Genomic DNA, 14,511 nt, shown 5'->3' with positions numbered 1-14,511 from the left:
GCCTACTAATTACCTGAACTCATTTCCAACTATCTCTTGGGGATATTCATTTGAATGTATTGTGGGATCCTTAAAATTTGTCATGTGCAAACTGACCTTATTCTCTTCCCTTCCCTACCCACATCCCACCATTATCCACCTTTTTTGAACTCTGTCGTGAATAGTGTCATGATCTACCCAGTTACCCAGGCCAGAAATCTTGGCTCGTATTTGACTTCATCCTGCTTTCACAGCTAGTCATTTCAGAAAATCTATTGGTTCAGCTTCTAAAGTGTGTCTTGACTTTGCCCCTTCTTTGATTCTCATGCCACTATCTTTGGCTCTCATGATCTGTGACAAATTCTTCTTGAGTGTAGCCCTCATCTAATCAATTCTGTATAGGAGTGGTTCTCAGTCATTGATGTGCACCAGGATCATATGTGAAGATTTAAGAAACTGTAGATGCCCCAGTCCCAGAGCTTTGGTTTTTACTGCTCTCGTTTAGGGCGCAGTGATTGGCAGGATAAGACCATCATAACAATCTCTATAAAATACAATCTGATCATGTTGTTTACCTGTTTAGAACTCATCAGTTGTTGACAGTGTCTATAAGAAAATATTCAAACTGCTTAATTTGGTATACATAAAGATTACTCATTATCTGGCCCCTGCCTAATTTTCCGGCCTTATAATCATTTCTCCACTCCAACCTCCATCTGTCCCTCACATCATAGGCTCTAAGCATATAAAATTACTTCTAAAAAATAAAGTTTAACTTTAGAATAGTTTTAGATTTACAGAGAAATTGTGAGAATAGTATAGTTACCATATACTCCATACCAGATTCCCCTATTATTAATATCTTACATTAGTATCTATATTTGTCACAATTAAGGAATCAATATTGATACGTTATTGTTAACTAAAGTCCATAGTTTACTCAGATTAAAAAATTTTTTTTCACCTAATATCCTTTTTCTGTTACAGGATCCCATCCAAGATACACTACATTTAGTTGTCGTGTCTCTTTAGGCTCGTCTTGGCTCTGACAGTTTCTCGGATTTAACTTGTTTTCGAAGACCTTGACAGTTTGGGGGAATACTGGTCAGGTATTTTGAAGAATGTTTCTCAGTTGGGGTTTGTCTGATGTTCTTCTCATGATTAGACTGGAGTTATGGGTTTGGGGGAGGAAGAAGAATACAGAGGCAAAGTGCCATTCTCATCATATCATATAAAGAATATATCCTGTCAACCTGACTTATCATTGTTGATGTTGACCTTGATCACCTGACTGAGGTAGTGTTTGTCAAATTTCTCCACTGCAAAGTCACTCCCCCACATCCCATACTGTACTCTTTAGAAGGAAGTAACTCTGCACAGCCCACATTTAAGGAATGAGGAGTTATGTTCCACCTCCTTGAGGGTGGAGTGTCTACATAAATTATTTGGAAGTCTTCTGCATGAGAGATTTGTCCCTTCTCCCCCATTTATTTATTTATTTATTTATTTATTCAATCAACCATTTCTATCAATATGAACACATGGATATTTATTTTATATTTTGGGTTATAAGCCAAAATTATTTTGTGGTTCAGAGTATCAGTATTTCAGCTTTGGCCATTGGGAGTGCTTTCAGTTGGCTTATGTGTCCCTCTGACATATCCTTATCATTGTGGGTTGTTTTTTTGTTTTTGTTTGAGCAGTTTCTTACTTTCTGGCACCATGCTACAGGCTCATTTTATATATTCCCTGCCCCAATCCTAGCATCAGCTATTTTTCCAAGGAGCCCTGATTCCTTTTATTAGAGAATGGTATTAGAAACCAAGATGGTCCCTGGTGTGCTTGTTGCTACAGGGGTATGTTTGCCTCTCAACTAACAGAATAAGGAAATATATGTGTGTATGCTAACCCATGTATATACACACATCTATAATTAGTTCTGTATGTAACATCTGTATTTATATTAAGCTAAATATGAGTTCATACTGATGACTCCAATTCTAATTCATTACCATATGAATTATTCTAGCCTTCTCCCCTCACTTATCTATAACCTTCCACTCCTGGTGAGAAGCCTGATTCCCACCATCTGCTTCTTAATTGTTAAATTCCAGTGTATTTGTATAGTGACTTCAGAATTGTTAACCCTTTATCAACTAAAGCACAGTGCTTATTACAATTCTTACTGCCCTTAGTCTTACAGACTCTACTCATTTCCAAAGTTACTTAGCATCTTTCTTCAAATTACTTTTGCTACCCTGAATATACCATATGTTTTCATACTTCTTTGTCTTTATTTGTGCTAGTCCCTCTGTCTGGGGTGCCCTGGCTTTTACCCTTATCTCCTTGGGATATTACCATTCACTCTCCTAGACCCAGCACAGATGTTGCCTTCACCAGGAAGCTTTCCCTAGCCACAACCAAGAGACTTAATCACTCATGCCTCTGTACTTTAATAGCACTTTATGCCCACCTCTATTACACATTTATCAGGACTCTGTTTGCATCTCATTCTTCTTCACTTGGTGGTAAGGTTCTTTTTTTTTTTTTTAATTTATTTATTTCTTTTTGGCTGCATTGGGTCTTTGTTGCTGCATGTGGGCTTTCTCTAGTTGCGGTGAGCAGGGGCTACTCTTTGTTGCAGTGCGTGGGCTTCTCGTTGCGGTGGCTTCTCTTACTGCAGAGCACGGGCTGTAGGTGTGCGGGCTTCAGTAGTTGTGGCACATGGGCTCAGTAGTTGTGGCTCGCAGGCTCTAGAGCGCAGGCTCAGTAGTTGTGGCTCACAGGCTTAGTTGCTCCGCAGTATGTGGGATCTTCGTGGACCAGCGCTTGAACGAGTGTCCCCTGCATTGGCAGGCGGATTCTTAACCATTGCATCACCAGGGAAGCCCTGGTGATAAGGTTCTTGAGGGCAGGAACCAAATAGATTTGTCCCTGTATTCCTAGGACTCAATAGTAATGGATGTTATGTTAGAATCCTCTTGGGTGAAAATTACAGAGAACCTAAGAGTGGCTAAAATATATAAGGATTTATTTTTCTCATCTAGCAGGAAATCCAGAGGAAAGTGGTAACTATCATTGGTTTACCTGTTCAATGATACCGTCAAGAACCAGGCCCTTTCCCTCCCCTGTACACAGCCTCACTTTCCTTTATTCAGGAAAGAGGCAGAGTGAGGGTGTCAGCAAGCCATCCTCCAGCCCCTTTCCCTTCTGTATGGAGGCAAAGACTTTTGCCCTTTAACAGACTTCTGTCCTCTAGAACATGGTCACATGGCTCCTCCAACTGCAAGAGAAGATGGGAAGGTGTATTTTTAGGAAGGCTAATCTTTTCAGTAAGACCAAGATGTTGAAATTAAGCTCCAAGTAATCACAAGGCCACAAGGAGGTCAGGGATCTGTTTCCTATTGGATAAAAGGCCTGAGGGTAGACAGAAGACCAGGCCAAGAAGACTCTTTAAGACAAGAGGAGAAAAGGCTTGATCCCAGTGGGAGCAACATCTGTTATTGGTAGAAAGCACAAGTGTACCTAATGAGGAATCTAACATACTCTGACCACCCACTCTATATTCCTAGCATTCTGTATTGCTCCCTGGAAACTTTCAACTTGTCTGTTTTCATGTGGAAATTGTATCATTCTTGTGAATTTTACTTTCCATTCTCTGGCGCCTTTTCTGACTGTGTCATGCCTCCTGTGATGTGACAGTCAAAATTTTACCTGATAGACCATGGTGCAGTTTGCCTTGATTTTTTGCAAGTTATAACTAATTGTAGTTCTTTAAAATAGAATTTACACAGTTCTATAATTTCTGCTTACCTAAATCCCACATTCTTTTGAAATTATGGAAATACATTCTTTTGGATGCTTTTATTCATTAATGTTATATTTCGAGTTTTTGTTTTAAAAATTATTTATTTATTTTTATTTTTGGCTGCATTGGGTCTTCGTTGCTGCATGCGGGCTTTCTCTAGTTGCGGCGAGCGGGGGCTACTCTTCATTGCGGTGCACGGACTTCTCATTGCGATGGCTTCTCTTGTTGCAGAGCACAGGCTCTAGGTGCACAGGCTTCAGTAGTTGTGGCATGCGGGCCCAGTAGTTGTGGCTTGCAGGCTCTAGAGCACAGGCTCAGTAGTTGTGGTGCACGGGCTTAGTTGCTCCACGGCTTGTGGGATCTTCCCGGACCAGGACTCAAACCCGTGTCCCCTGCATTGGCAGGCAGATTCCTTTTTTTTTTTTTTTTTAAATAAATTTATTTATTTATTTATGGCTGTGTTGGGTCTTCGTTGCTACTCACGGGCTTTCTCTAGTTGCAGAGAGTGGGGGCTACTCTTCATTGCAGTGTGCGGGCTTCTCATTGCAGTGGCTTTTCTTGTTGCAGAGCACGGGCTCTAGGCACGCAGGCTTCAGTATCTACGGCATGCGGGCTCAGTAGCTGTGGCACACGGGCTCTAGAGCACAGGCTCAGTAGTTGTGGCGCATGGGCTTAGTTGCTCCGTGGTGTGTGGGATCTTCCTGGACCAGGGATCGAACCCGTGTCCCCTGCATTGGCAGGCGTATTCTTAACCACTGTGCCACCAGGGAAGTCCCCAAGGTTTTTGGGGTTTTTTTAAAGATTTTTTTTTAATTTATTTATTTTATTTATTTATTTTTGGCTGTGTTGGGTCTTCATTGCTGCGCGTGGGCTTTCTCTAGTTGTGGCGAGTGGGGGCTACTCTTCGTTGAGGTGCGCAGGCTTCTCATTGCAGTAGCTTCTCTTGTTGCGGAGCACGGGCTCTAGGCACGTGCACGCTTCAGTAGTTGTGGCACACAGGCTCAGTAGTTGTGGCTCGCAGGCTCTAGAGTGCAGGCTCAGTAGTTGTGGCGCACAGGCTTAGTTGCTCCGCGGCATGTGGGATCTTCCCAGACCAGGGCCCGAACCTGTGTCCCCTGCATTGGCAGGCGGATTCTTAACCACTGCGCCACCAGGGAAGCCCCCGCAAGGTTTTTATATATAACATTCATTTATGACTTGAATTCTTTATAATATTCCATTTTGTGCCAGGGTAGCCTTATTGATACATTAGGCCAAACATGACTGGGTAAATCCTGCATACAAGTGCAAGCATCTCCTGCCATCTAGGGTACCTAGGGTTAGAGCCATTTGCAATGAATCAGAAAGCAGAAGTCTCATTAAGTGTAGAACTCCATTAACATCATTCATGTGAGTTTTTTACTAGAATTTGTAAGGACTGGTAACACATAAAGTATGCATGTAACTTAATACCTTTTCTCAGCCCACCAAATCTGACTACTACTTCCAGAAGTTACTGTAGTGCGCACAAATGTGAAATGGCAGGTGAATGAGTTAAAACAGATTTCATTCTGGTCCAGCATGTTTTTGGAGACAACTTCCAGAGCAATTAGAATAGAATACCCTTCAGATATTCAGGTTTAAGACAGCTTTGAGATGGGTTTACATGAAATCCTTCATATAACATGTGAGTCCCAGTAACCTCTTGTGTGTGTGAGTGCATGGTGACACCTTTAAGGATGGTCTTAGAGAGCAAACACAGCATGAGATTCCCATTTTGAAGCTGCAGAGTGATTGACGTCATAGTGTGATAAAAGTGCTCTGCAAATACTTACTGTAATTTTGTTGTTGTTCTGTTCTTGCTAATAACCTTATTTATTCCCTGAAATTATAATCATCCAAAGAGAGATGAAAACAAGATGTACGAGTTGCCTGAGCTCTTTGCCTCACAGATGGTCACCCTCAGAGGTCTCTGAAATTGACAGGGTTAATTGAGGCTTCAGTTTTCACACCTGTAGTTGATACTGAAGTGTTTCTTACCTGTCGCTTTCACTATCCACAACAGTACAACAATAGCACTTTAATTTGCTCTCATTAATTGTAGCCTCTCAGGTAATGTTAGTGCAGCTTTATCTAGATGTTGTTTGTTCCTCTGAATGAAACCTTTGTACCAGCTTCCCAGCCTAGAAGGAAAGCTAAACAGTTACAAAGGTAAAAACATGAATGTCTCACTAATTTACTCATTTAAAGGATGCTCAGAACCCAGGAAACATCCAAGGGAAGTTAACTTTTAAACAAAGGGAAGGCATTTAGTGTATGATTAACGGCAGTTTCTTTCTCTGAGATTTCAGTGAGCTGAGACAACTGGAAATCATTCTTAGGGAGGCAGCTCAGAGCCAGCGAAATGCTCCAAGGATAATCATTACAGATTCACACAAACAACAGTACTATTTGCTCTAGTTCTTTGGTGCCCTTCCAATAGTATTGAGATGTGAGGAAGCAATCTTAGGCTCAAGCTTAAATAGTAAGGGAAAGAAGTCCTTCTTTGCCTCTACTCCTCAACTGAGTAAAAGTAAAAGACCAGTGAAAAGAACAGGGTGTTAAAATGTTATGTTATTTAGGTTATGCAAGAGCACTTTGCCCGTATCTTGAGATTTGAGTACTGAAAAAGAGAATGACTGTGCTGCCCTACATCTGGGGACTGGTGTCTCCCAGTGGCATTGCTTGCTATTTGATTAAGGCCCAAGAGAAAAAACAGAATTGAGAAAGATGAAGGGAGGGAAGAAATTCTGGGCTTCCTTAAATCAAATACAACAAATTAGCAACCCCAGTAAAGACTGGGGAATCAATACTGTGATCCTTCTTGTATGTGTGGTGTACAAAGGTAGGGCACAAATTGTACATATGTGCATAACAAAGATGTTTAAAAAAAAAGGTAGAGCATAGGCTCTCCCGTTCAACTGTTTGGGGTCAAGTTGAAGCCCCAATAGTTATTGGTTAGGTAACTTTAAGCATGTTACTTTACTTCATTCTGTGTGAGGTTTTCCTATGTAATATGGGTATAAAAATAAGACCCCTTGATAGGGAAATAGGGGTTAAATAAGATAATACATGTAAAGTGCTTAGAACAGGGCCTCAAACATGGTAAATACTTAACTTTTTTAAAATTAGTATTTATATGAAAAATAAATTGGGATTGGTGATTTACTTCCTCAAAGATTTTTTCAAATTGTAATGTATAGCATGCAGTTTTTCCTTTTACTAAAATCATCCCTTTTATTTAAGAAGTACTTAAAACAATTACTCTACAAAAATAACATTTGCAGTTACTTAAAACATGAAATATCCTATATACATCTTACCTATTCCAGAAGAATATGATATAGTTTGTTAGTATGGTAAGGGCTGTGAGTCATTGTGAAAAGGGCCACATTTTAGTGGAAAGCAAAGCATTTAGCCAAAATTTGGAGGTAGGGCAGAGATCTCTTCCCTACAAGTCATCCTTCTACACCAAGGCTGCTGCTTTTGCTGCAAGCATAATGTGGTGTTAGTGGTAAGCTCAGAAAACTTGTGAGTATTAAAACCACCTTCTCCTTGGCTTGTCATACAATATATATGTGGAACCCAAGTCATTTTATACATTTGTTCGTTCCTTGTATTCTAAAATGGGCGCACACTTACCTACATCTGAGAGCTGGCAGGAAGTCTGTCAGCTCTTCATGGCATACCAGTGTAGTTATAGCATAATAAATGCTATTGATAATGAAATTCTCTCACTCTGATACCCATATGAGCTTCAGTTCCTTTCTGGATCTGTTCCTTAGTGATTGCTTTAGCCAACTGACTATTCATGACTGAGTCTTGGTGTTGAGATCTCAGAGGGCCATGGCCCTAAAGCCATGCTCCTTCTTCATTCTGTTTCATTTTGACCTTGATAGGACTTGAGAGGAAGAACCACCGTAGGATGGTGAGCTGAGAGTGAGAACCTATAGGCAAAGTAAGTAAAAGAAATACCACGTGATTATATGAACTAGAATTTGATATGGCAGAATCAGTTTGAGCTAAGTTAAGTGAAGCATCAGGACCACAAACCTTTTAAGGTGCTTCCAACAGTAAATTAAAACTCAAACACCTAACAAGAATTTGTGGAGATTTCTTGTTGCCTTCGTATTTCTCTGCTCTGGACTGTTGTAACTCAAACTGCCTTAGCAATTAAAGCACACCAAGACATGCCTAGAAAACTCTTACCAGGCTTCCCTCCTTTGGATATCTGCAAGTTTTATTCCTGACAAACACCTGATAACTAGGAACTATAATGAGAAGCCCTAAGTCTGTGGGAAAACTGCATTGTAATAATGTGGCCAATATTCAGACCTTTATTTCATACAAGTGTACTACTTTTCCACGTTATGCTGGCCTCATAAAACAAATTGAGAAGTGTTCTCTCCCCTATTTTCTGAAAGAGTCTGTGTAAGATTGGTGTTATTTCTTCCTTAAACATTTAATAGTCACTAGTGAAGTCATCAGGGCCTCCAGTTTTCTTTGTAGGAAGGTTTTTTGGTTTGTTTTTTTATTGTGGTAAAATATACATAAAATTTATCATTTTAACCGTTTTTAGGTGTAGAGTTCAGTGGTATTAAGTTTATTCACATTGTTGTGCAAACATCACAACCAGCCATCTCCAGAACTTTTCCATCTTCTCCCAACTAAAGCTCCATACCCATTAAACACTTAACTCCCCTTTTTCTCCTCTCCCCAGCCCCTGACAACACCATTCTACTTTCTGTCTCTATGAACTTTATTGATCACTCTAGGACTTGATTTAAGAGGAATGATATAACATTTGTCTTTTTGCAATTGGCTTATTTCACTTGGCATAATGCCTTCAAGGCTTATCCATGTTGTAGCATGTTCCAAAATTCCCCTATTTTTAAAGTCTGAATAATTTTCTATTTTATGTGTATATCACATTTTGTTTACCCATTCATCTTTGATGGACATTTGGATTGTTTCCACCTTTTGTATATTGTGAATAATGCTGCTATAAACATGGTATGCAAATATCTCTTTGAGCCCCCACTTTCACTTCGTTTGGGTATATATCCAGAAGTAAAATTGCTAGATTGTATGGTAATTCCATGCTTAATATTTTGAGGAATTGGCATACTATTTTTCACAGCAGCTGTACCATTTTACATTCCCACCAGCAATGCACAAAGACTCCAATTTCTCCATATCCTTACCAACACTTGTTATTTTCTTTTTTGTTTGTTTAATTATACCCATCCTAATGGATGTGATGTTTGTTTGCTTTTAATTATAAATTTTATTTACTTAATAAATTTAGAGCTCTTTAGATTTTTTTCTTGTGCTGTTTTAGTAAGTTATTATTGGTAAACTGTATTTTTAAGGCATTTATCCCACCTAATAAATGGAATAAAATTGTTCATAATAGCTCCCTATTAGCGTTTACAAGGTCTGTAGGGTCTATGGTGATGTCTCCTCTTTCATTCCTATTATTAGAAATTTGTATTTTCTGAAACACAAATGTTTGGTATCAGTCTTGTCAGAGGTTTATCAGTTTTATTAATATTTTCAAAGAACAAACTTTTGACCTTGATCGTCCCTGTTTTGTCCATTTTCTATTTCATTGATTTATGCTTTTATTTTTTATTACTTCCTTCTTTCTACTTACTTTGCATCAAACTTACTATTTTTCTAGTTTCTTGAGATTGAAACTGAGATCATTGATTTGAGATCTTTTTTCCTTTCTAATAGAAGCATTTAAAACTATAAATTTGTTCTAAACATTGCTTTAGCTACATCCCATAAAATTTGATATTTTAAGATTTGATTATTATTCAGTTCAACATATTTTCTAATTTACCTTAAGATTTACTAACTCATGTAAATCTTAGACCCATAAGTTATTTAGAAATACATTGCTTAATTTCAAAATATTTGGGAATTTTTCTAGGTATCTTATTATTATTTTATGTTTGGATAAAAAAGCAAGAATAAGCAATACGCTCCTTCTTTAAAATGTAAACACAGAAATATATTTTTTAAAAGATATATCATACACAACACTGCATAAGACAGCTGGTGAGGTTATATTAATATTAGACAAAGCAGACTTCAAGAAAATGACTGTTACTAGAAATAAGGAGGGGTATTTATTAATGAGTCAATTCATCAAAAATATTAACATTTAATATCGCTATTGTGGTCAGAAAACATACTCTGTATGATTTGAATACTTTGGAATTTATTAAGACTTGTCTTATAGCTCAGTATATGTGGTCTGCCTTGGCAGATGTTTCATGATCACTTGAAAAAATGTGTATTCTGCTGTTATTAGGTATATTGCTCTTTCTATAAATGTCATTCAGGTCAAGTTGATAATGTTCAAAACTTCTATGTCCTTATTGATTTTTTGATAGTTCATCTCTGAGTGTTGTTCTGTTTATTACTGAGAGAGGGCTATTAAAATCTCCAAGTATTGCCGTGAATTTGTTAATTTTTCCTTTTAAAAAATTATATTTTTGCTTCATGTATTTTGAAGCTCTGGTATTAGGTACAGGTACATTTAGGATTTTTATGTCTTGATGAATTGGCTCATCATTATTAAATGTAATAGTCTTTTTAAAAGTCTATTTTGTCTATTATTATACCTCCACTAGATTTTTTCATGCAGTGTTTGCATGGTATCTCTTTTTTTTTTCTTTTTTTTCAATGTACTACAGGGCCCAAGAAGACCCAGAAGCTATAAAGTAGGATCGCCATTTATATAAGGTTCAAAAATAGGCAAAATTAAACAGTGTTGTTTAGGAATGCATCAGTAGATGGCAAAACTGGGGACACACAAGGAAGGAAATGAGCACCAGGCGGGGTGGGGGCTTTTGTCTGAGGTGGGAGCAAGGGCTGCTGAGCACAAGTATGCTGAAGGGCTGCTTCTTTTATGACTGTTTATTAAACATCCATGTTTTATGTACTTGTCTGTATGTATGTCAGATTTCACAACTGAATATGTGAATTATGAAAGACAAAAGAGTGGAGCTACTAAGTTGCTTCATTAAATAAGTGTAATTTTGATTCCTAACCCTTTAACTCACTCCTATACCCTCAAATGCCAGCAGGTGTAAAGGGCAGCTTCCCAAGTTTATTGCTCCCTTGTATCTCCAGAGCAATTAAAACCCTGGAGGTGAACTGCAGAGATCTGGAAAGACCTAGATCCCACCACCTCAGATCAGAAGAAATGTCAGCAGCAACCCCTGCTCACCAGAAGGAATCAAGAAAGACTGCTCTTCTGCTCAAATATTTGTCCTGCTCTTTTCCCATCCCAGTCATCATTGCACAGAGTTTATGTTTAACACCAAATGCTTGTAGGGCTACCAGGTCCCATCTCTTTTTTAATTGTAATCTATTTGTATCTTTAAAGTGCTTCTCTTATAGACAATACAGGTATGCCCTGCTTTTTGAAAGTTTGCTTTACCTCCTTCACTTTGATGAAAGACCTACATTGGTACCTGTTGTCGCTAAATGAAAGAAATCTGAAGAGGATTTTCACTTTACTTAACCGAAAATAGCTTTCAGTGTTTGTTTTGCAGTGAGCTGTTACAGAGGCGGTGCAAACCCTGAGCATCAAGAGTGGCACCTCCAAGCTCCTTCCCTGGGAACTACACTCAGCATCCCAGCATTAAGCCGCCGTAGCTTTGAGCATCTGTGCTTTATCTTGATTTATTTTGTGCATCTATTAACAAGATGTGTCCTAAGGTAATTGCTTTTTTGCTTTACGCCATTTTGGCTTACAAAAGGTTTCACAGGAATCCTCTACTTTTGGATAGTGGGGGAGACCTGTGTATGGTTGAGTATTGCTTTTTCATACAAATTAACAACCTGTGTCTTTGAACTGGAATCCATTTACACTTAATGTAATTACTGATACGGTTGGATTTAAATATGTCATCTTGGTATTTGTTTTCTAATTGTTCCATCTGATCTTTAGTTTCTCCTTCTTCCTTTCCTGCCTTCTTTTGGGTGAATAGAATATGTTTAGCTATGCTTCTTTGTGTTATTTCAAATGAAAGTACTACTTATCCGTACAATTTCATTATGCAAATAATATCTTAGTTAAACTTATATTCAAATTAGGGTATGCCAAAGACCTAGACATTTCTCCAAAGAAGATATACAGATTGCCAACAAACACATGAAAGGATGCTCAACATCACTAATCATTAGAGAAATGCAAATCAAAACTACAGTGAGGTATCACCTCACACTGCTCAGAATGGCCATCATCAAAAAATCTACAAACAATAAATGCTGGAGAGGGTGTGGAGAAAAGGGAACCCTCTTGCACTGTTGGTGGGAATGTAAACTGATACAGCCACTATGGAGAACAGTATGGAGGTTCCTTAAAAAACTAAAAATAGAATTACCATATGACCCAGCAATCCCACTACTGGGCATATACCCTGAGGAAACCATAATTCAAAAAGAGTCATGTACCACAATGTTCATTGCAGCTATACTTACAATAGCCAGGACATGGAAGCAACCTAAGTGTCCATCGACAGATGAATGGATAAAGAAGATGTCGCACATATATACAATGGAATATTACTCAGCAATAAAAAGAAATGAAATTGAGTTATTTGCAGTGAGGTGGATGGGCCTAGAGTCTGTCATACAGAGTGAAGTAAGTCAGAAAGAGAGAAACAAATACCGTATGCTAACACATATATATGGCATCTAAAAAAAAAAAAAAAAAGGTTCTGAAGAACCTAGCGGCAGGACCGGAATAAAGACGCAGATGTAGAGAATGGACTTGAGGACACGGGGAGGGTGAAGGGTAAGCTGGGGTGAAGTGAGAGAGTGGCATGGACTTATATATACTACCAAATGTAAAACAGATAGCTAGTGGGAAGCAGCCGCATAGCACAGGGAGATCAGCTTGGGGCTTTGTGACCACCTAGAGGGGTGGGATAGGGAGGGTGGGAGGGAGACGCAAGAGGGAGGAGATATGGGGATATATGTATATGCATAGCTGATTCACTTGGTTATGAAGCAGAAATCAACACACCATTGTAAAGCAATTATACTCCAGTAAAGATGTTTTAAATAAATAAATAAACTTTGCACTCCAGGAAAAAAAAAAAAAAGCAAATTAGGGTATGCCGAAAGAGAGTTAATAGAGGGTACATAAAGAGAGTGGGACTCTCTAGTGGCAGAAACCAATTTTCTCTACCAGAATTCTTTCGGGAGCTGACCCTGCCCTTCTCTTTTTTTCTCATCACAAAATGGAACCATGACCTAGTAAACATTAAGCTAACATGATAGTCATAACAAAGCACATATGTATTAATCGTTGGAGTGACTATAACTGGATAGCTGCCTGTATAGCGTCAACTCTTCAGTCACTTCCTTCTTCCACACTGCAAGGATCTAAGGAGCCACCTTGGGAAATATGAAGTAACTTCCTTCCAATTAAATTTATGTCAGACAAGTACCATTTTTGTGTAGTCAGTCAAACAATTAATTCACAAGCAGCTTGGTGCTGCCCTTAGAAGTTTGCGATTTAGTTCAGAAAGCGTTTATGTAGTTTTATTATGTATCTATGTTTATTATACAGTTTACTATATATTTATATAATAAAAAAGATAAAGAGCATTGCAAGGCTGTTGTAGATAATACATAAATGAAATAAAGATGTTTGTGTGGTTAATTAGAAGAACAGCTGCCTAAGCTGGACAAATTGCCACATGTTTAGGCCCTGGCTACACCGTGTTTTTCTATGGGCTAGCAGTCTGCAAGGCACACACTTCCCTGACATTTTCCTGAATTGCCTAATATCCAATCTGGTTATGCCTTTTTGTCTCCAGCTGTCTATAGATGTTCTTGGTCATTTATAGTGAGAGAAACATTATCTTTTTTTCCCTTCTCTTCCTCTTCTATATATAGATAGATATAGATAAGTATCACGTGATTATTTGAAGGATTGAAATTTCATTTTGATTTGGCTTTCCTGGGTGGAAAACATTTACATCATTTCATACTTTTGAGCATGAATTGCCTCTTTTTCTAGGTGTAATCCATTTCTACTCTTAAGCATACGGAAGATTTTATGAATAATGTTCAGTGCAGAAAGAGAGCTCTAAAAATAATTGTGCTGGTAGGGTTTTGTTAGTCTTATGTGGAACAGTGACAGGAGAAAAGAACAAAGGCACATCAGAGGAAAGGTAGTGGTAGGCAGAGCATTTGATTTCATTTGCCTCCACCAAAGAGCTTGCATTTAGTGGAGAAGGAAAAACAAATAAGAAACAGGAGATCTGCACTAGCTATTGAATGTTTCATTTCTCATCACTGTTAGTCACATTTGAATGGAATCATTGCAGTCTTTTTGGTGTGTGTAACTAAGCCTTTTTTTCCCAAAAGGAAAATCTTGAATTTTATGTTTAAAAGCACAATGAGATGTTTTTGACATTCTGCAGTTTGTTTTGGAATTCATAGTCTTAAAACCCATTGACTTTCAGTAAGGTGGTAAAGGGTGTACAATACATGTCACTTTTTATGCCTGATAGCACCTGGGATAGTCTCTAATGCATATTATATATACACACCTTTTAGCATCTGTTTCTACCTGACAGCTTACAAGCGTTAGGCTGAATGTTGCGATTAACAACTGAATGGGGGTGAAATGCCAAGCGATATTACAATGGATTCTTATTGGAAAAAATAAG

The 14,511-nt window shown here is 38.3% G+C and overlaps 1 protein-coding gene across 5 annotated transcripts in view; it reads left to right on the top strand.

Annotated features, from left to right (window-relative positions):
• The window catches only part of METTL8 (methyltransferase 8, tRNA N3-cytidine), an 84,761-nt gene that overhangs the window by 22,673 nt on the left and 47,577 nt on the right, over positions 1–14,511 (top strand). For 3 of the 5 annotated variants that reach the window (XM_082465478.1, XM_082465475.1, XM_082465476.1), the window contains one exon: positions 11,377–11,542. In XM_082465478.1, coding sequence (XP_082321604.1) covers positions 11,531–11,542 — 12 coding nt within the window. In that variant the 5' untranslated portion in view covers positions 11,377–11,530. Of the gene's footprint in view, positions 1–6,136; positions 11,543–14,511 lie in introns of those variants that run through there. The other 2 variants (XM_082465477.1, XM_082465474.1) reach the window with 2 other exon arrangements.

Source organism: Balaenoptera physalus (genome assembly GCF_965194825.1).
Source record: "Balaenoptera physalus genome assembly, chromosome: 6".
Taxonomy (NCBI): domain Eukaryota; kingdom Metazoa; phylum Chordata; class Mammalia; order Artiodactyla; family Balaenopteridae; genus Balaenoptera; species Balaenoptera physalus.
The sequence above is the reverse complement of the archived record's forward strand: the minus strand, read 5'-3'. Positions and strand labels throughout refer to the sequence as shown.